Genomic DNA, 23,370 nt, shown 5'->3' on the forward strand with positions numbered 1-23,370 from the left:
TCCGAGGGCAGCAGGCAAGGCTGATGTGAGGTAACGGCGAGGGGGAGTCGCCTCGAACTCCAGCCTGTATCCCTGTGATACTACTTGCAGAACCTAGGGATCCACCTGTGGGCAAGCCCACTGGTCCCTGAAGTTCCCGAGACGCGCCCCCACCGCACCTGTCTCCACCTGTGGAGCCCCAGCGTCATGCGGTGGACTCAGAGGAAGCGGGGGAAGATTTTTGATCCTGGGAACTGGCTGTCTGGTGCAGCTTTTTCCTTCTTCCCTTGTCTCTGTGCAGAAAGGAAGCGCCTTTGACCCGCTTGCTTTTCTGAAGCCGAAAGGACTGTACCTGAAATACGGTGCTTTCTTAGGCTGTGAGGAAACCGGAGGTAAAAAATTTTCTTCCCAGCTGTTGCTGTGGATACGAGGTCCCAGAGACCATCCCCAAACAATTCCTCACCCTTATAAGGCAGAATCTCCATGTGCCTTTTAAAGGCAGCATCACCTGTCCACTGCCGGGTTTCTAATACCCTCCTGGCAGAATGGACATTGCATTAATTCTGGATGCCAGCCGGCAAATATCCCTCTGTGCATCCTTTATATATAAGACGACGTCTTTAAAATGCTCTATGTTAGCAAAATATTATCCCTGTCTAGGGTATTAATATTATCTGACAGGGTATCAGACCACGCTGCAGCAGCACTATTTATGCTGAGGCAATTGCAGGTCTCAGTATAGAACCTGAGTGTGTATATACAGACTTCAGGATAGCCTCCTGCTTTTTATCAGCAGGCTCCTTCAAGGTGACCGTATCCTAAGACGGCAGTGCCACCTTTTTTGACAAACGTGTGAGCGCCTTATCCACCCTAGGGGATATCTCCCAACGTGACCTATTCTCTGGCGGGAAAGGGTACGCCATCAGTAACTTTTTAGAAATTACCAGTTTCTTATCGGGGGAACCCACGCTTCTTTACACACTTCATTCACTCATCTGATGGGGGAACAAAACACTGGCTGCTTTTTCTCCCCAAAAATAAAACCCCTTTTATGTGGTACTTGGGTTCATGTCAGAAATGTGTAACACATTTTTCATTGCCGAGATCATGTAACGGATGTTCCTAGTGGATTTTGTATATATCTCAACCTCGTCGACACTGGAGTCAGACTCCGTGTCGACATCTGTGTCTGCCATCTGAGGTAACGGGCGTTTTTTTTTTTTGAGCCCCTGATGGCCTTTGAGACGCCTGGGCAGGCGCGGGCTGAGAAGCCGGCTGTCCCACAGCTGTTACGTCATCCAGCCTTTTATGTAAGGAGTTGACATTGTCGGTTAATACCTTCCACCTATCCATCCACTCTGGTGTCGGCCCCACAGGGGGCGACATCCCATTTATCGGCCTCTGCTCCGCCTCCACGTAACCTTCCTCATCCAACATGTCGACACAGCCGTACCGACACACCGCACACACACAGGGAATGCTCTGACTGAGGACAGGACCCCACAAAGTCCTTTGGGGAGACAGAGAGAGAGTATGCCAGCACACACCAGAGCGCAATATAATGCAGGGATTAACACTATAACTGAGTGATTTTCCCCCCAATAGCTTGTATACATATATTGCGCCTAAATTTAGTGCCCCCCCTCTCTTTTTAACCCTTTGAGCCTGAAAACTACAGGGGAGAGCCTGGTGAGCTGTCTTCCAGCTGTACTGTGAAGAAAAAATGGCACCAGTGTGCTGAGGGAGATAGCCCCGCCCCTTTTTCGGCGGACTTTTCTCCCGCTTTTTTATGGATTCTGGCAGAGGTAATTTATCACATATATAGCCTCTAGGACTATATATTGTGATGATTTGCCAGCCAAGGTGTCTTATATTGCCCTCAGGGCGCCCCCCCCCCCCCAGCGCCCTGCACCCATCAGTGACCGGAGTGTGAGGTGTGCATGAGGAGCAATGGCGCACAGCTGCAGTGCTGTGCGCTACCTTGTTGAAGACAGAAGTCTTCTGCCGCCGATTTTCCGGAACACTTCTTGCTTCTGGCTCTGTAAGGGGGCCGGCGGCGCGGCTCCGGGAACGAACACCAAGGTCGGGTCCTGCGGTCGATCCCTCTGGAGCTAATGGTGTCCAGTAGCCTAAGAAGCCCAAACTACCACCTGTTAGATAGGTTCGCTTCTTCTCCCCTTAGTCCCTCGCTGCAGTGAGTCTGTTGCCAGCAGATCTCACTGTAAAATAAAAAACCTAAATATACTTTCTTTCTAGGGGCTCAGGAGAGCCCCTAGTGTGCATCCAGCTCAGCCGGGCACAAGATTCTAACTGAGGTCTGGAGGAGGGTCATAGTGGGAGGAGCCAGTGCACACCAGGTAGTCCTAAAGCTTTCTTTAGTTGTGCCCAGTCTCCTGCGGAGCCGCTATTCCCCATGGTCCTTACGGAGTCCCAGCATCCACTTAGGACGTCAGAGAAACATTTTTTTGTTTTGTTGGTAATCCGACAATGGAAGCTGCGGGCCCCCAGTGCAGCTCACCACTGATGTGATGGACTTGTGGCAGTAAGTAGTTAGCAGACATAGGGGCATACTTGCCTACTCTCTCGGAAAGGCCGGGAGGCACATGAAAATCGGGTGGCACTCCCTGCCCCCTGGGAAAATAGGCAAGTCTCCTGCATGCCGCACAACCCACCGCTCACCCCCACTCTCCACCACATGCTCCCCCGTGGCATCCTGTCACACGTGAAGTGGGTGGTGTGATTACACAATTCGCTCTAAATTGGATCATCGTAGCCCTGCTCCCCGCTTTACAATGCCGTTAATGAAGGAGGGAGCAGCCAAAACATAGGTAAGCATGCATAGGGGGTGAATGTAATAGGGTGTGAAAATCAGGAAGTGAGAGATATTGAATGCATGAAAGCCTTATCTGCTATTACAATTAGATATAAGTGTACCATTAGACTACACTAAAGCAAGCTTAAAGTTAACAGACAATTGCAAAAAAAGGCAAAGCTCAAAATAACCAGCTCAGACATCATCAATATTCATGTGTCTGATCCGCTGGGCTATGAATGACATTGATTTACAGAATTAGTTCAGCAAAATCAATGCAGCAGATGTTTCCTGTTAACTCAGGTCTGTTATAGAAAAATTTTAATTGGGAAATCTGAATCAGACTATCAAAATAAGACAACAGTGTGAATTGTTTGCAGATAACATTTCACGGTGGTCTGAACAGACTACTGTACTTACCCTTAGTTTACATTCCAAGCTGTGTCTGTGTAGGAGGAAATCACAACTCTATAAAACTCCCCTGAGCTTAGAAACTTTGCTCAAACAGCAACAAAATTAAAACCTGTGCCATACCATTTGTAACCAAGAGGTGGAAATATAAAGCATACCTCCCAACTATCCCGCTTTGGGCAGAACAGTTCGATCTTTCTAGGAATGTCCCGCTGTCCCAGCCGCGGGCCGCAGTGTCCGTGGTGGGGAGCAACAGGTGAGCAGCCGGGGAATAGATGATGCGCACATATACACGGCATCTACACAATACACAGACAGTCTCTAGGGGCAGCCCAGTATCTTTGAGAGTGCTGGGCACACCCCCAGAGTGATGAAATGGGGGATGCTGTGGGGCCACACCCCCTTTCCACTTCAACATTGCAAATGTAGTGAGGTAGGCAAAGCTAAACCATTATTTGAGTACTTGCAACAATCTGGTAGACTATTTTAGGGCAATAAGTCCCTACATCTGGCAAGCAAGATACCTGGAACGGCACCCAGGAGCCAGTACCACTTCAGTGCAAGCAACCCTTTGATGCTCTGAACATGCACACTGCAGCCTGTACAGTCCTCCGGAGCATCCTGTAAGTGTAAATATATTGATTATCTGATCGATAGATTGATTATATAATCCTGAAAATGCTCTGGTGTTATGATTCCAGTACTCCTGACCGGAGGAGATCTAATGACAATGGCCAGAGTACTGGAAGGGGAATGCTGGTTACGGGAGCTGGAAAGACTAGTTGCCCCAGGCGCCATAACTCTATTGTCTCACCCGTGCTATCGAAAATCCCTTGCGAGACTATGGTTTCTTGAGCCCCTGGCAGCCACGTTTGAAAGGCGGATTATGTCTGCCCAACTCCGGTGCCCCCCGGTCTTAGTGAGAGACAAAGGGAAATCCGAGGCAGGATGATGACAAGAGGACCTCTGACTGACAACAGGCCAGGGGCAACAAGCTAACTAACCAAACCAGAAGTATGCGCGGAAAAACCGCCAGATAAAAGGACAACCAAAATCCACTAGTCCGTTACTCCTACCCAGCACCGCTGGATACCAGAGTGGATCTGTGGGAGCGGAATCCTCCGCAAAAGCTCCGAAACACAAATAATAAATAATAAGTAATAAAGCGGCCAAGCCGCAACACACGGCTACGCCGTGACTCACGAACACCACTGGATGTTTAAAGGTGCTCAGTCAGGACTCCAGGAACAGATGACGACTTCCGAGTACAGGACAACTGAGGACAGGAACGACCGGGTACAGCAGGACTGGAAACACTCTCAGCAAACAGATACAGCATGCAGGAAGCTATTACCGGCGTCTGTGAGAAGCCCTGGAAGTGTACTTAACAGGGAGTCCTCCAATCAGCTGTTCAGAGGCTGATTGGATTAAATGCCGTGCAGCTGCCTTGCTGCACGGCCAGGAAACAGGTGCCCTATTAATTTAAATGGACCCAGCAACGGGGAACGCGGTCCGCCAGTGGCGTCCCCGTTGCTAGGGTCCGTGCGGCTCCGTGCGCCCGGCGTCTAGCGTTGCCAGGGAGCCGGCGGCTGTACGCGCACGGCGTCCCTGGTTGCTAGGCGCCGGGCCGCACCGACGAGCGGACCCCGGCGCCTAACAGTACCCCCCCCTTGAGGAGGGGTCAAGGAACCCCTAAAGCCAGGTTTCCGAGGAAATTCCCGAAAAAATGCCCTCTTGAGCCTCGGGGCATGGAGATCCTTATCCAGGACCCAAGACCTTTCCTCTGGACCATAGCCCTTCCAGTGCACCAGAAAATAAAGCCGACCCCGGGACAATTTGGAATCGAGAACCTTCTCCACCAAGAACTCCTGATGTCCCTGTACATCTACTGGTGATTTCCCCTGAGAGATCTTCCGAGGAAATCTACTGGAAGAAACGTATGGTTTCAACAGGGAGCAATGGAACGTATTTCCGATTCGGAGAGCTCTTGGTAAACGTAACCGGAAAGCAACTGGATTGATTTTTTTAATAATATGAAATGGTCCAATAAATTTGGGGCCCAATCTAGCTGAGGTTTGTCGAAGTCTAATGTTACGAGTCGACAACCATACCCTGTCTCCCACCTTAAAAGTGCAAGGACGCCGGAGCCTGTCAGAAAACTTTTTCTCTCGAAATGCCGCTTTTCTGAGAGCAAGGTGCACTTTTTTCCAAATGACTCTGAGATGAGAGGTTAAGGTTAGCGAGGAAACAGAGGAATGTTGAAAAAAATAATTAGCTCTGGGGTGAAAACCAAAAACTGAAAAGAATGGAGACACATTAGTGGAGGAATGACAAGAATTGTTGTAAGCAAACTCCGCCAAAGGAAGAAACTCGGACCAATCATTCTGGAGTTTGGCTGAGTACAAACGCAAATACTGTTTTAATGATTGATTAACTCGCTCGGTCTGCCCGTTGGATTGGGGATGATAGCCGGATGTTAAAGACAATTTCATCTTTAATGAGGCACAAAAAGACTTCCAGAATTGTGCAATGAATTGTGGACCCCGATCAGAAACAATATCAGTGGGCAACCCATGAAGTCTGAAAACATGGCGGAGAAACAAAACAACCAATCCCTGGGCAGATGGCAGTCGGGGAAGAGCAATGAAATGGGCCATCTTGCTAAAACGGTCCACTACCACCCATATGACTCGGAATCCGGCTGACAGAGGGAGGTCTACCACAAAATCCATGGAAATATGAGACCATGGCCTGAGAGGAACATTTAAGGGCATAAGTTGCCCGATAGGCAAGGAACGGGGAACCTTATGCTGTGCACAGACCTGACAAGAAAAAACAAACTCCTTAATGTCTTTAGAAAGACCAGGCTACCATACTGAGCGGGAGACTAATTCCAAAGTCTTAGAGATCCCCGGATGCCCGGCAACTTTGCTATCATGAAACTCAGTCAAAACAGTAGCTCTCAAAAACTCAGGGACGTAAAGACGACCAGCAGGAGTATTTCCAGGAGCTTGATGTTGAAGCTGCTTTAACTGGGTAAACAAATCTTGTGTGAGGCCTGCCCAAATGACTGAAGACGGAAGTATGGGAGTAACAGGACTGTTATTATGAACTGGAAGAAAACTGCGTGACAGGGCATCCGCCTTGGTATTCTTGGAACCTGGCCTAAAAGTGATAATAAACTTGAAACGAGTAAAAAATAAAGCCCAACGAGCCTGCCGGGCATTCAGCCGCTTAGCTGATTCGATGTACTGAAGATTTTTGTGGTCAGTCAATACTGAAATGGTATGTGTTGCTCCCTCAAGCCAATGCCTCCACTCCTCGAACGCCCATTTAATAGCCAGTAACTCCCGGTTACCAACATCGTAGTTGGATTCAGCAGATGAGAATTTCCTGGACATAAAGGCACAAGGATGTAGTTCCAGAGAGTCCGGATCCTTCTGAGATAGGATAGCCCCCACTCCAACCTCCGAGGCATCAACCTCAACAACGAAGGGCAATTCTGGGTTGGGATGTCTGAGGACTGGAGCCGAGACAAAAGCCTGCTTCAAGGCCCGAAAGGACAACTCAGCCTCACGCGACCAGTTGGTAGGATCCGCTCCCTTCTTAGTCAGTGCCACAATGGGAGCAACCAGGTCGGAAAAAGAATGAATAAATCTTCTATAATAATTCGCAAACCCTAAAAAGCGCTGAATTGCTTTTAAGTTGGTGGGTTGCGCCCAACTAAGGATGGCTTGGAGCTTCTTAGGTTCCATATAGAATCCCCGAGGGGAAATAATGTACCCTAAAAAGGATACCTCCGTGACATGAAACTCACACTTCTCCAGCTTGGCATATAGGTGATTTTCACGTAATTTTTGAAGAACCTGACGCACCTGGGTAACATGTTGTTCAATTGAGTCAGAATAGATCAGGATGTCGTCTAAGTAAACGACCACGAATCTTCCTAGAAAATCACGGAGCACATCGTTAATGAGATCCTGGAAAACTGCCGGAGCGTTAGACAAGCCAAACGGCATCACCAGATACTCGTAGTGACCCGACTGAGTACTGAAAGCCGTCTTCCACTCATCTCCCAGCTTGATTCGGATGAGGTTATACGCTCCCCTCAGGTCAATTTTAGAAAAAATCACAGCCGAACGCAGCTGATCAAAGAGGACAGAAATCAGCGGCAGAGGGTAAGTATTTTCAACTGAGATCTTATTCAGGGCTCTAAAGTCAATGCAAGGTCTGAGTGATCCATCTTTTTTCTCCACAAAGAAGAAGCCTGCACTTAAAGGGGATTTAGATGGCCTGATAAATCCTTTCCCTAGGCTCTCCTTAACATACTCATTCATGGCCGCAGTTTCTGGCCCGGATAATGCATATAACCTTCCCTTTGGCAATGTGGCACCAGGAATTAGCTCAATAGCACAATCATAAGGCCGATGGGGAGGCAGAATGTCCGCATTGCCCTTGGAAAACACATCAACAAAGTCCTGGTATTCCACGGGAATGAGTTCGGGAATGGCAGCAGCTATTCTGACGGGAAACGTAATACATTCCTTATTACAGATGGTACCCCATTGTGAAATCTCCCCCGACTGCCAATCAATGATGGGATTATGAAAGGCCAGCCAAGGGTGACCCAGAACCACTGGAACTGCTGGGCAATGGGTAAGGAAAAACTCGATCTTTTCGGAATGAAGAGCTCCTACCGTAAGTAGTATAGGGGGTGTACGGAGGGAAATAACCCCATTGGACAAGGGACTCCCATCTAAACCATGCATGGTGATACACCTACCCAAGGCTAACTGAGGAATACCTAAGGCTTTGGCCCACGTTAAGTCCATAAAGTTCCCTGCAGCTCCACTGTCAACAAAAGCCGACACCGAAGAACTGAGGCTGCCAAAGGAAACTTTAGCTGGGACTAAAAGGGAGTTATTCGAGGAGATAAGCTGCAGACCAAAGTGAACCCCCTCACAATTCACTTGGTCGAGGCGTTTCCCGACTTGTTCGGACAATTACGGGCAAAATGTCCCTTACCCCCACAGTACAAACAAAGACCAGAGTTTTGCCTTCTGGCTCTTTCTTCTGGAGATAGCCGGGAGAGACCCATCTGCATGGGCTCCTCTATGTCCTCAGGAATGGAAAATACACATGGAGTAGACCTGACAGGTGCTCCTTTTTCAGCCCTCCGCTCTCTGAGACGACGATCAATCTTAATAGAAAGCTCCATGAGTTTATCGAGAGTCTCAGGAGCGGGATACTGAAGGAGACTGTCTTTTATAGACTCAGATAAGCCGAGGCGAAACTGACTGCGCAGGGCTGGGTCATTCCAGCCACAGTCGTTCGACCAACGGCGAAACTCTGTACAATAAACCTCTGCAGGATTTCTACCCTGTCTGAGAGCGCGTAACTGACTCTCAGCGGATGCCTCTCTATCAGGGTCATCATACAAAAGCCCTAAAGACCCCAAAAAGGCGTCTACTGACAACAATGCCGGATCCTCTGCTTTTAAACCAAAAGCCCAGGTCTGAGGATCCCCCTGGAGCAAAGAAAATAAGATTTTACTTACCGATAAATCTATTTCTCGTAGTCCGTAGTGGATGCTGGGACTCCGTAAGGACCATGGGGATATAGCGGCTCCGCAGGAGACAGGGCACAATAATAAAAGCTTTAGGATCAGGTGGTGTGCACTGGCTCCTCCCCCTATGACCCTCCTCCAAGCCTCAGTTAGGATACTGTGCCCGGACGAGCGTGCATAATAAGGAAGGATATTGAATCCCGGGTAAGACTCATACCAGCCACACCAATCACACCGTACAACCTGTGATCTGAACCCAGTTAACAGTATGATAACAACGAAGGAGCCTCTGAAAAGACGGCTCACAACAAGAATAACCCGATTTTTGTAACAATAACTATGTACAAGTATTGCAGACAATCCGCACTTGGGATGGGCGCCCAGCATCCACTACGGACTACGAGAAATAGATTTATCGGTAAGTAAAATCTTATTTTCTCTGACGTCCTAGTGGATGCTGGGACTCCGTAAGGACCATGGGGATTATACCAAAGCTCCCAAACGGGCGGGAGAGTGCGGATGACCCTGCAGCACCGAATGAGAGAACTCCATGTCCTCCTCAGCCAGGGTATCAAATTTGTAGAATTTAGCAAACGTGTTTGCCCCTGACCAAGTAACTGCTCGGCAAAGTTGTAAAGCCGAGACCCCTCGGGCAGTCGCCCAAGATGAGCCCCCTTCCTTTTGGAATGCGCTTTTACAGATTTTGGCTGTGGCAGGCCTGCCACAGAATGTGTAAACTGAATTGTATTACAAATCCAGCGAGCAATCGTCTGCTTAGAAGCAGGAGCACCCATCTTGTTGGGTGCATACAGGCTAAACAGCGAGTCAGATTTTCTGACTCCAGCCGTCCTGGAAACATATTTTTCAGGGCCCTGACAACGTCAAGTAACTTGGAGTCCTCCAAGTCCCTAGTACCCGCAGGTACCACAATAGGTTGGTTCATGTGAAAAACAGAAAACACCTTAAGGAGAAATTGAGGACGAGTCCTCAATTCTGCCCTGTCAGAATGAAAAATTAAGTAAGGGCTTTATATATGATAAAGCCGCCAATTCTGACACACGCCTGGCTGAAGCCAGGGCTAATAAAATATCTCACATGGAAGGTGACGATGCTAAGTCCACAGTGGTGAGTGGTTCAAACCAATGTGACTTTAGGAAACTCAAAACAACATTGAGATCCCAAGGTGCCACTGGGGCACAAAAGGAGGCTGTATATGCAGTACCCCTTTTACAAACATCTGAACGTCAGGCACTAAAGCCAGTTCTTTCTGGAAGAAATTCGACAGGGCCGAAATTTGAACCTTAATGGACCCTAATTTTAGGCCCATAGACAGTCCTGTTTTCAGGAAATGTAGGAAACGACCCAGTTGGAATTCCTCTGTAGGGGCCTTCTTGGCCTCACACCACGCAACATATCTTCACCAAATGCGGTGAAAATGTTTTGCGGTTACATCCTTCCTGTCTTCGACCAGGGTAGGGATGACTTCATCTGGAATGCCCTTTCAGGATCCGGCGTTCAACCGCCATGCCGTCAAACGCGGCCGCGGTAAGTCTTGGAACAGACAAGGCCCCTGCTGGAGCAGGTCCTTTCTTAAAGGTAGAGGCCACGGGTCTTCCGTGAACATCTCTTGAAGTTTCGGGTACCAAGTCCTTCTTGGCCAATCCGGAACCACGAGTATCGTTCTTACTCATCTCCCTCTTATGATTCTCAGTACTTTTGGTATGAGAGGCATAGGAGGGAACACATACTCTGACTGGTACACCCACAGTGTTACCAGAGCGTCCACCGCTATTGCCTGAGGGTCCCTTGACCTGGCGCAATATCTGTCTAGTTTTTTGTTCAGGCGGGACGCCATCATGTCCACCTTTGGTTTTTCCCAACGGTTTACAATCATGTGGAAGACTTCCCGATGAAGTCCCCACTCTCCCGGGTGGAGGTCATGCCTGCTGAGGAAGTCTGCTTCCCAGTTTTCCACTCCCGGAATGAACACTGCTGAGAGTGTTATCACATGATTTTTCGCCCAGCGAAGAATCCTTGTAGTTTCTGCCATTTCCCTCCTGCTTCTTGTGCCGCCCTGTCTGTTTATGTGGGCGACTGCCGTGATGTTGTCCCACTGGATCAATACCGGCTGACCTTGAAGCAGAGGTCTTGCTAAGCTTAGAGCATTGTAAATTGCCCTTAGCTCCAGTATATTTATGTGGAGAGAAGTCTCCAGACTTGATCACACTCTCTGGAAATTTTTTCCTTGTGTGACTGCTCCCCAGCCACTCAGGCTGGCATCCGTGGTCACCAGGACCCAGTCCTGAATGCCGAATCTGCGGCCCTTTCATAGATGAGCACTCTGCAGCCACCGCAGAAGAAAACACCCTTGTCCTTGGAGACAGGGTTATCCGCTGATGCATCTGAAGATGCGATCCGGACCATTTTTCCAGCAGATCCCACGGAAAGGTTCTTGCGTGAAATCTACCGAATGGGATCGCTTTGTAAGAAACCACCATTTTTCACAGGATCCTTGTGCAATGATGCACTGATACTTTTCCTGGTTTTAGGAGGTTCCTGACTAGCTCGGATAACTCCCTGGCTTTCTTCTCCGGGAGAAAACATCCTTTTCTGGACTGTGTCCAGAATCATCCCTAGGAACAGTAGACGTGTCGTCGGAAAAAACTGCGATTTTGGAATATTTAGAATCCACTCGTGCTGTCGTAGAACTACTTAAGATAGTGCTACTCCGACCTCCAACTGTTCTCTGGACCTTGCCCTTATCAGGAAAGCGTCCATATTTCTTTTAAGAAGAATCATCATTTCGGCCATTACCTTGGTAAAGACCCGGGGTGCCGTGGACAATCCAAACGGCAGCGTCTGAACTGATAGTGACAGTTCTGTACCACGAACCTGAGGTACCCTTGGTGAGAAGGCAAATTTGGACATGTAGGTAAGCGTCCCTGATATCCAGTGACACCATATCGTCCCCTTCTTCCTGGTTCGCTATCACTACTCTGAGTGACTCCATCTTGATTTGAACGCTTGTATGTAAGTGTTCAAATATTTCAGATCTCACCGAGCCGTCTGGCTTCAGTACCACAATATAGTGTGGAATAATACCCCTTCCCTTGTTGTAGAAGGGGTACTTTGATTATCACCTGCTGGGAATACAGCCTGTGAATTGTTCCCAATACTGCCTCCCTGTCGGAGGGAGACGTTGGTAAAGCAGACTTCAGGAACTTGTGAGGGGGAGACGTCTCGAATTTCCAATGTACACCTGGGATACTACGTGTAGGATCCAGGAGTCCACTTGTGAGTGAGCCCCCTGCGTGCTGAAACTCTTGAGATGACCCCCTACCGCACCTGAGTCCGCTTGTACGGCCCCAGCGTCATGCTGCGGACTTGGCAGAAGCTGTGGAGGGCTTCTGTTCCTGGGAATGGGCTGCCTGCTGCAGTCTTCTTCCCTTTCCTCTACCCCTGGGCAGATATGACTGGCCCTTTTGCCCGCCTGCCCTTATGGGGACGAAAGGACTGAGACTGAAAAGACTGTGTCCTTTTCTGCTGAGATGTGACTTGGGGTAACAAAAGGTGGATTTTTCAGCTGTTGCCATGGCCACCAGGTCCGATGGACCGCCCCTTTATACGGCAATACTTCTATGTGCCGTCTGGAATCTGCATCACCTGACCACTGTCGTGTCTTCGTCTGGCAGATATGGACATCACATTTACTCTTGATGCCAGAATGCAAATATCCCTCTGCGCATCTCGCATATATAGAAATGCATCTATAGTCAATAAAATCTTGTCCCTGTCAAGGGTATCAATATTTTCAGTCAGGAAATCCGACCAAGCCCCCTCAGCGCTGCACATCCAGGCTGAGGCGATTGCTGGTCGTAGTATAACACCAGTATGTGTGTATATACTTTTAGGATATTTTTCAGCTTCCTATCAGCTGGCTCCTTGAGGGCTGCCGTATCTGGAGACGGTAACGCCCCTTGTTTTTATAAGCGTGTGAGCGCCTTATCCACCCTAAGGTGTGTTTCCCAACTTGCCCTAACTTCTGGCGGGAAAGGGTATACCGCCAATAATTTCACACACTTCATTTAATTTATCTGATTCAGGAAAAACTACAAGTAGTTTATTCACACCCTACATAATACCCTTATTTGTGGTACTTGTAGTATCAGAAATATGTAACACCTCCTTCATTGCCCTTAACATGAAACGTGTGGCCCTAAAGGAAAATACGTTTGTTTCTTCACCGTCGACACTGGAGTCAGTGTCCGTGTCTGTGTCGACCGACTGAGGTAAATGGGCGTTTTTACAAGCCCCTGACGGTGTCTGAGACGCCTGGACAGGTACTAATTTGTTTGCCGGCCGTCTCATGTCGTCAATCGACCTTGCAGCGTGTTGACATTATCACGTAATTCCTAAATAAGCCATCCATTCCAGTGTCGACTCCCTAGAGAGTGACATCACCAATACAGGCAATTTGCTCCGCCTCCTCACCAACATCGTCCTCCTACATGTCGACACACACGTACCGACACACATCACACACACAGGGAATGCTCTGATAGAGGACAGGACCCCACTAGCCCTTTGGGGAGACAGAGGGAGAGTTTGCCAGCACACACCAAAAACGCTATAATTATACAGGGACAACCCCTTATACAAGTGTTTTCCCTTATAGCATTTTTATATATGTAATCATATCGCCAAATAAGTGCCCCCCCTCTCTGTTTTAACCCTGTTTCTGTAGTGCAGTGCAGGGGAGAGCCTGGGAGCCTTCCTCACAGCAGAGCTGAGCAGGAAAATGGCGCCGTGTGCTGAGGAGAATAGGCCCCGCCCCCTTTTCGGCGGGCTCTTCTCCCGGAGTTTGTGAGATCTGGCAGGGGTTAAATACATCCATATAGCCTCAAGGGCTATATGTGATGTATTTTAGCCATAAAAAGGTATTATACATTGCTGCCCAGGGCGCCCCCCCAGCGCCCTGCACCCTCAGTGACAGTTGGTGACTGTTGGTGAAGTGTGCTGACAACAATGGCGCACAGCTGCAGTGCTGTGCGCTACCTTATGAAGACTGAAAGTCTTCTGCCGCCTGTTTCTGGACCTCTGGACCTCTTCAACTTCGGCATCTGCAAGGGGGGTCGGCGGCACGGCTCCAGGACCGGACTCCATGGCTGGGCCTGTGTTCGATCCCTCTGGAGCTAATGGTGTCCAGTAGCCTAAGAAGCAAATCCATCCTGCACGCAGGTGAGTTTACTTCTCTCCCCTAAGTCCCTCGTAGCAGTGAGCCTGTTGCCAGCAGGACTCACTGAAAATAAAAAACCTAACTTAAACTTTTATTCTAAGCAGCTCAGGAGAGCCACCTAGATTGCACCCTTCTCGTCGGGCACAAAAATCTAACTGAGGCTTGGAGGAGGGTCATAGGGGGAGGAGCCAGTGCACACCACCTGATCCTAAAGCTTTTATTATTGTGCCCTGTCTCCTGCGGAGCCGCTATATCCCCATGGTCCTTACGGAGTCCCAGCATCCACTAGGACGTCAGAGAAATAATAATTCCGACCCGCTGAGACTCAGTACCTGAGGAGATCGGTCTTAAACGAAAATAAAGTTTACAGGATTCTTTAAAATTAAAAAACTCCTTCCTATCACCAGAAAAACGGTCAGGCAAGTGCATTTTTGGTTCAGGGACTACCCTCGGGGAAGTTCGTAAAAGATCTTCCTGCGACTTCACCCGAAGGGAAAGATCCTGAACTATCTGAGTAAGTTCTTGAATCTGGCTGACTAGGAGCTGGCCAGGATTTGGCCCTAAACCTGTGGGATTCATGAGGCCGATAACTCTTACAAAACTGAATAAGGAAAAAATCAAACCCTGTTTAATTTTAAGTTTTGGTAGGGCCGGTAATAATGTTATGATTCCAGTACTCCTGACCGGAGGAGATCTAATGACAATGGCCAGAGTACTGGAAGGGGAATGCTGGTTACGGGAGCTGGAAAGACTAGTTGCCCCAGGCGCCATAACTCTATTGTCTCACCCGTGCTATCGAAAATCCCTTGCGAGACTATGGTTTCTTGAGCCCCTGGCAGCCACGTTTGAAAGGCGGATTATGTCTGCCCAACTCCGGTGCCCCCCGGTCTTAGTGAGAGACAAAGGGAAATCCGAGGCAGGATGATGACAAGAGGACCTCTGACTGACAACAGGCCAGGGGCAACAAGCTAACTAACCAAACCAGAAGTATGCGCGGAAAAACCGCCAGATAAAAGGACAACCAAAATCCACTAGTCCGTTACTCCTACCCAGCACCGCTGGATACCAGAGTGGATCTGTGGGAGCGGAATCCTCCGCAAAAGCTCCGAAACACAAATAATAAATAATAAGTAATAAAGCGGCCAAGCCGCAACACACGGCTACGCCGTGACTCACGAACACCACTGGATGTTTAAAGGTGCTCAGTCAGGACTCCAGGAACAGATGACGACTTCCGAGTACAGGACAACTGAGGACAGGAACGACCGGGTACAGCAGGACTGGAAACACTCTCAGCAAACAGATACAGCATGCAGGAAGCTATTACCGGCGTCTGTGAGAAGCCCTGGAAGTGTACTTAACAGGGAGTCCTCCAATCAGCTGTTCAGAGGCTGATTGGATTAAATGCCGTGCAGCTGCCTTGCTGCACGGCCAGGAAACAGGTGCCCTATTAATTTAAATGGACCCAGCAACGGGGAACGCGGTCCGCCAGTGGCGTCCCCGTTGCTAGGGTCCGTGCGGCTCCGTGCGCCCGGCGTCTAGCGTTGCCAGGGAGCCGGCGGCTGTACGCGCACGGCGTCCCTGGTTGCTAGGCGCCGGGCCGCACCGACGAGCGGACCCCGGCGCCTAACATCTGGGGCAGTGTTGTTCTGCTCGGTGGCTGGTGGCCTGTCCCCTTCATCATGATGTCATGTGCGTAGGGGGCGTGGCCAGCACAGGGTGCCACAAAGTCCTGTTACGGAGCTGTGGGCTAGTCGGTACATATGCAAACCAAATTTTTATATGTAAAGCTGTAAGTGTATTTTTTATATTTAAACACTGCTGCAATATAATGTGAGTAATGTTCATCACAAGTGTTTAAGCTTCAGCAGGTAACAGTTTGCTGGTAGATAACAGTGTACAAGACAGCACATAAATAGCCTGTGTATGATTTATTAACAGCCAATCAAATAAATATTATACTATTTATCTGCACCCTTTAAACTGTTTGCTTATCAAACTTTGGGGCAGATGTATTAACTTGGAGAAGGCATAAGGAAGTGATAAACCAGTGATATGTGCAAGGTGATAAACTCACCAGCCAATCAGCTCCCATATGTAAATTAACAGTTAGGAGCTGATTGGCTGGTGCATTATCACCTTGCACTTAACACTGGTTTATCACTTCCTTATGCCTTCTCCAGGTTAATACATCTGCCCCATTGGCCATTACGATAAATACAGTCTGGTCTATATGACCAATGCTGCTGTCACACATTATACAGTTATTCCTAACCATGTGCAATTCCTATTAGAATAAGGACACACCAGTAATAAGAAACAGGTTGTGCACACAGATCTGAGGACATGCTCTATCACTAGTTCTCTTTATTTGGTAATTTGTAACTATATACCAATAGAAAACTTTTTAAATACCAAAACTGTTTGATCAGCATTAAGCATTAAGTGCCATGAACTGTTTTTCTTTTTAAATTAAGCCATATGTTCCTGTAAGTCTGCTCTTCTTGCATCTGTTAAAGCGTTTTTTTCATGGCACTTCATACATTATTTTTCATAACAGTCGTTAACGCAAGGCAGTTTCAAGTGGTTCAAATATTAAACCCATGAAAATTCATGTTTGGAATGGAAACCCTGACAGATTCTTCACATTTTAGAAGAGTGACGAGCAACTGATGACAGATATTTTTTGTTTTCTATTTAATGAGACAAGGAACTAACCTGATGTTGCCCAGTAACGCAGTCCATTGCCAGTAATCTCTCCATGCATAAACTCCCCTTCGTAGTAACTTCCATCTCTAAATAAAAGCTTCCCATGACCTGCAATAAAAAGGATAAGTGGTAGGCATTACAGGCTTTAATGACTTTCACTGTATTGTTACTACAGTATGTTAAAATATATTGATTATATAATATACCATATGTTTGTCCATTACTATCGTGTTAGTCAACAAGAATTGTTCACAAAGAGGAAACTAGTTATGTATGGGGTGCATAACTATCTTTTTTTAATTAAGTATTTTTATTGATTTCCAAAGGTTTTAAGACATACAAGCAAAGTAAATTAACAAAAAAGAAATGAGACAGTGTAACCAATATAAGAGCATACACAAGTACCCACTACATAAGGTGGTAGTAAAACAATACATATGAAGCTGTACAGTGAAAATCGGTTCCAGATAAATATCACAAGTTTAAAATCAGGCAGTATCACTAATAATAAGTATTATAGGATGTGGGCTGACAGAGGGACCGAGGAACCCAGGGCCCAGGCTGACAGTCAGTGGAGGAATCTGCAAGAGCATAATGAGAATCTTGCCACATCGACCAAACTTTATCAAATTTCAAGAGGTAGTTTCTCTTCAGATACACAAACTGCTCATTAGAGATAGTTATATTAACCCAATCAAGGAATAGAGAGAGGGAGAATCATGGGCCTTCCATCCATGGGCAATACAAACCTTGGACAGCATGAAAAGGTTATTCACATATACACGTAGATGAGCATTAAGTGATACCTCCAAGTCTAGATTAAAAATGCAGATATGTGGGGTTAGTATACCCGTAATACATATGACAGTAACCACTCTAGCCCAAAACTAGGCCACTTTCGGGACCTGCCCACAAAAGATGCCAGAAGTCAGCAGAAGAAGCAGAGCATTTAGGATATAGGTCCGAAGAGGCCCCACCAAACTCACAAAGCCAAGAAGGGGTCCAATAAACCCTATGCAAAATAAACAACTGTATCTGCTGAAACCTGGCATACGACGCGGCACACAGAGGATAACCCAGTATAAATTCCCACTCCTCATCAGTGAGAGAACCCAAATCTACAACCCAATGAGACCTAAGGTTGCACAAATGTCCCTCTCCATAAGAGGACAGAAGAGAGGAGTATGCCAACGAAACACTGACTGGCGCCCAGGCAATGTACGCACAAAAAAACGGTCTCCCCTTCCACTGTACACAGGGAGCATGTCTAAGCTGTAGGTATCTATAAAACAAATGTGCTGGAAGACCATATGTGGAGGACAGAAAAGCAAATGTATGAAGAACGCCATCCTGATATAACTGAAAGATAGAGGTCACACCAAAGGACAACCATACAGAACTCCCCTCGAGCCCACAGATCTCCAAAAAGGTTAAATTATGTTAGAGCGTGGAGCAAGAATCTAAAACGGTATCATCCAAAATCTTACCCACGGCCATCCAAACTCTCCGAGCCTGTTGTAGTAAAGGAGGACACCGAATAAGCGAAGAGCAGGCCAGTACAATATGAAGGGGAGTAAGATTCAGATCCGCTTTCTCAAGGAGAGATATGGCAAGATCTCCCTGATCTGCAGGGGTGACCCATTCTTTTAAGTGGGTCAGCTGGGCAGTGATATAATAAAGGCGCAGATGAGGCAGAGCTAAGAACCTACAGAGAGTCTTATGGGTAATATGGGCTCTCCTGCCCCCCACCCCAAACAAAAGAGGTAATATACGTAGTAATAACCGCAAACTGGGAAAGAGGAACGTAAACTGGAGAATAATGCAAAATATACAAAAATATGGGTAACATTACCATCTTGATAAGACTGACATGACCAGTGACTGAAAGAGATAGTTTTGTGCATAACCTTTTACATTTAGTTATTTATGGATGGAGTGCATCAGGGATTAATACAGAACCCAGTCCTTTTTATTGCTTTTATTAATGATATTGTAGAAGGTCAATGACATAATGTGTATATGGCAAAGAACTTTATAAGGTTATTAATAATGAGCAGGACATAACATAAAATGCTGTTAGACCATGGTAATAATTGTACTACCTATACATTTAATTGGACACAGTTGGTAAGATAAGTACATGGGTATGTGAGTAGACAAAAGGCTGGGGTCAGTCAGCTGCTGCTGAAAGAGCTAATAAACTCCTAGGTTGTGTAAAGTGGAACATAGATACACAAAAAGCAAATAGAATTCATCTATTGTATAAATTACTTGTTAGAGTACATTATATGAAAATGGGGCACAGTTTTTGGAACCTGTGTATAAGTAAAACAAAATCGATTTACTACAGAGAGACTGGCTACAGGTGATAAAATATAATAAAAGTCTTGACAAACCGAGGGTGCTTACTAAAATTCTCCTTAGAGATTATCTAAATCCAACTTAGCGCGGCTACATTTGATTGGGTGGTTGTTGAGGCCAACGTCGTCATACGAAAGGGTGTTCCGGAGTCGGTTATTCCCACCATGCACCGGGCCTGGAAGCATTTGGCAGTCCTATGTATCCTGTTGTGAGGGTCGGGGATTTCCCACAGCAGTCTGGCGCGTCTGTTGCTTTTTCTTCAGGCGGGGCTGGATGTGAGACTGCGCTTGGTATTTCTTAAGGTACAGGTTTCTGCCTTGTCCATTTTCTTCCAGCGCAGGTTAGCGCTTCAGACCTTCCTACAGGGGGTGCTTCTTGTCCAACCACCTTTTGTTACGCCCACTGCTCCATAGGACCTGACCTTGGTTCTCATCTTCCTGCAGTCGTCCTTCTTTGAACAGTTGGAGTAGCTGGACATAAAGATTCTCTTGTGGAAAATAATCCTCCTTTTGGCTTCGGCAAGTCTCGGAATTGAGGCTCTATCGTTTCGGTCTCCGTATCTAGGGGGTAATTCAGACCTGATCGCTAGGGTGCATTTTTTGCAGCCCTGCGATCAGGTAGTCACTACCTACAGGGGGAGGGTATAGTTTGTGTGCAGGTGTGCATTTGCATTTGTAGCAGAGCTGCACAAACATCAGTTTGTGCAGTCTCTGCTCAGCCCAGGACTTACTCAGCCACTGCGATGATCGGGGCCGGAGCCGACGTCAGAAACCCTTCCTCCAAACGCCTGGTCCCTCCTGCGTTTTCCCGGACACTCTTACAAAACGGTCAGTTGCCACCCACAAACGGCCTCTTCCTGCTAGTCACCTTGCAATCGCCCGTGCAATCATTTTTTTCGCACCATCCCATCGCTATGCACCGATGCCCGGTGCAGTCGTCCGACGTGCTGGTGCATTGCGATGCATACACACGCGCAGTGCACACCTGATCACCCGCTGTGCGAAAACACACAGCAGCGATCAGGTCTGAATTACCCCCTAGTTATTCACGAGGATCATGTGGAGCTCCGCACTCATTCTGCATTTTTTGCCATAAGGTTATGCCCTTGTTCCACATCAACCAGCCTATTGTGGGTCTTGCTTTGCTATAGGATTTTGGAGTGCCTTCTTTCTTGGATATTGTTTAGACCCTACGTATTAACGTGGCCTAGAAGGCGTCGTTGCATAAATCTGACACATTGGTCGTTCTGTACAATACAGTTTGGAGAAGTTGGCCAGCTTCCAAGCAAACTTTGGCTCTGCAGATTCAGCTGGTCATTCATCAGGATTACTTGAGCAATGCTCAGCAGCCTCCTGCTTCTATTTTGGCGCACTCCACCCTTTCGGTGGGTACTTCCTGGGCAGCACGTCGAGGTGCCTCCGCGATGCAGCTTTGCCGTGCAGCCACTTGGGACATGGTACATACTTTGTCTGTTTTTACATGTTTGACACTTTTGTGGCTTTTGCTTCTAGTTTTGGCTGTCTTGTTTTGCAGGTTCCTCAGAGCTTTCCCATCCGTGGGGGAAACTTTGGGACGTCCCCAGTGTAATCAGTCTCCAGTGCCCCCTAGTGGATGATAAAGAAAATAGGATTTTGGTACTCACTGATAAATAATTTTCTCGGATTTAACAGTGTAATCAGTCTCCAGTGTCCCCTGTAAAATCCGAGACACGGATTTATCGGTGTGCACCAAAACCTATGATATAACTGGACTGACTTTGTCAAGTATGAATCGAAAGGCCAGAAGAGAAGCGCCTTCCTATGATGCAAGTTACAGTGCCTGGGTCTAACTAAACAACCTGGTCAGATTCCAAGATTCAGGTAACAGCAAGGACAGAAAAAGGGAAAGGGTTGTTACAGCTAGTTGCAGCATTTAAACAGCTCATGTATTCAGTGATGTCAGTAAGAAAATGCATGAGCCCTAAATCTCACACATATATTTGGTCACTGCACTTCATGGAGAGGACCTTTGCTGTGCGGTGCGCGATGACGTCATCACGCACCGCACATCATTTCAGCGGCGCTACTACTGTACAGGGGGCGTAACTGACCACGCCCCCTGTATGAAGCCACGCCCCTATTGCCGCCCGGGGCGCAAAAAGCCCCTGAACCGGCCCTGCTCCCAGTCACCGCCCAGAAATGCCAATATATTCCATAGTCAGTGTTCTCATTCGGTCTTGCGACTCTGAGCAGACACACAGATTTATATACATGCGCAGTAGCAAAAAAAATAATCACTAATTTACCTGAACATCGGCATACTAATTTACATGAACATCGGCATTGCATCTAACTCAGAATCAGGCCCTGTGTGTTGAGACTTCTGCACCTCCACAAATGCCGCACTTAAAATTCATGCAAGGGTCCAAATCTGCTTTTCACAGTGCAGTGGACAGTTAGCATTCAAAAATTTACTTTTATATACTATGTACATTACGGCAGGCAAGTATCCCCATTTTATACATTACAGCAGGCAAGTTACCCCTTTTTATATATTACGGCAGGCAAGAGTCCCCTTTTTACACATTACGGCAGGTGTCCCCATTTTACAGAGAGAGAGAGAAAGAAAGAAAGAAAGAAAGAAAGAAAGAAAGAAAGAAAGAAAGAGAATATTTACAGAGGCGATTCCCGCTCTTCGGACCTCCTCACCAGTCGCTCCTCGCGCCAGGCACCTCTCCCCCTTCGTAGCTTGGCTCCCCCTCCTCCTCTGTACTCCGCTCGGGGGGCGGAGTTTTGCGGGATGACGCGGCTACGTCGTGACGTCACGACGCAACCGCGTCATTCCGCGAAATTCCGCCCCCCGAACAGGGTACTCGGGGAGAGGGAGGAGGGGGAAGCCAGGGAGCCACAGTCAGTGCTGCATGGGCACCCTGTGCGATTGCACGCCTCGCCCGCCCCAAGAAACGGCCCTGCATAGTAACATTATTACCATTAAACCATAACCCAAGAACCTTCGCCATGCAGAACTTGCTATGAGTAATATAACGTACATTCATCTCTTGCTGCTTTACAGCATTAGTAAAAGAAAATGCTAAAACCTATGGCGCAATACACTAATAGAACTAAAGATCAGGTGCCAAATGTAATAGAGAGTGTTTCAGAAATTGAGAGATTTGGTAAGGTTTTGCAGGTTTTTTTTTTAAGTGGCAACCATTTACACAGCAAGATCAACCTGGTTTTGCAGTGTAAATGATTGCCACTTTAAAAAAAACTGAAAAACCTTACCAAATCTCTCACTTTCTGAAACTCTCACTCTATTACATTTGGCCCCATACATTGTCAGTATGGGTACATTTTTCTTTTACATGTAATGGAACACTGTGTACATATAAAAAGGTATAAAATAAAAGTCTTACCGTGTTTTTTACCGTCTTTCCATTCACCCTCATATCGAAAAAATGGGTTTGCGTAAACATAAAGTCCATATCCTAGACATAAAGAACAATTATTTAATTCACAATAAGAATATTCTGAGCAACAGAGCAATACTGTACTGTTTATCTTTGTTAATGCTATGGACAACAAAGATTTAGTTTTGTTGATGTTAATGAGCTATCGTCATCATGTAAAAAGCCAGTGTACTGTACATTTGCATTCCATTTAAAATAAAGTAAATTATCCATATTCAATCTCTAAAGGCTGTGAGCCAGTGATAAAGGTGGTAGAGTTGGCCATGCACTCACTGTACAATAACCTTCTCACATGACTCAAAGTACTGGAGTCATTTAATTATTTTCTGATCTTCCCAGTATTCAAGCTTCTTACGGCATTAGAGTAACCGAATAACGAAGATCTGAGTAATTACAGCTAGGTCTAAGTTCATTAGGCTGTTCCGCTGTGTGAGGAGTTTTGGGGTTCTGTGGTTAAGAACATCTTCCTCTGTTCTAGTCAGGGAATGGTTTCTCCTGTAAAACACATTCCACCAGATTCATACAGAGAAAATGCAAGGACCATCTATTACACATGAAAATGCCTCGGCAAACTGAATGCCTCCCATGAAGGAATATTGTGTGTACTGCCTATTAGAGAGCAATTGCAGATATAATTCTTGATTTAATGTAAGGCCTTCTGCATAAGCACTTGGGGGAGTATCTATTAACATTTGCCTAAAGATCTTTAATGTATGTCCCTGCTTCACCCATTATCGTGGTGCAGCGGGACCAATTAGCCCCCCCAGATATATTAACAAATTATTTTCCGAACAGGGAGGAAGTTAACCCTCTTTTGGTTATCTGTGACTGAGGCATAAAGCACATGT

At 47.0% G+C, this 23,370-nt stretch overlaps 1 protein-coding gene across 6 annotated transcripts in view; it reads right to left on the minus strand.

The window, feature by feature from the left end:
* The window catches only part of MORN1 (MORN repeat containing 1), a 1,300,694-nt gene that overhangs the window by 1,136,211 nt on the left and 141,113 nt on the right, over positions 1 to 23,370 (minus strand). For all 6 annotated transcript variants that reach the window (XM_063943076.1, XM_063943075.1, XM_063943078.1 and 3 more), the window contains exons 2-3: positions 22,469 to 22,540; positions 16,723 to 16,821 (exon numbers count right to left, since the gene is read on the minus strand). In XM_063943076.1, coding sequence (XP_063799146.1) covers positions 16,723 to 16,821; positions 22,469 to 22,540 — 171 coding nt within the window. The remainder of the gene's footprint in view (positions 1 to 16,722; positions 16,822 to 22,468; positions 22,541 to 23,370) is intronic.

The sequence above is a fragment of the Pseudophryne corroboree genome, chromosome 10 (assembly GCF_028390025.1).
Source record: "Pseudophryne corroboree isolate aPseCor3 chromosome 10, aPseCor3.hap2, whole genome shotgun sequence".
Taxonomy (NCBI): domain Eukaryota; kingdom Metazoa; phylum Chordata; class Amphibia; order Anura; family Myobatrachidae; genus Pseudophryne; species Pseudophryne corroboree.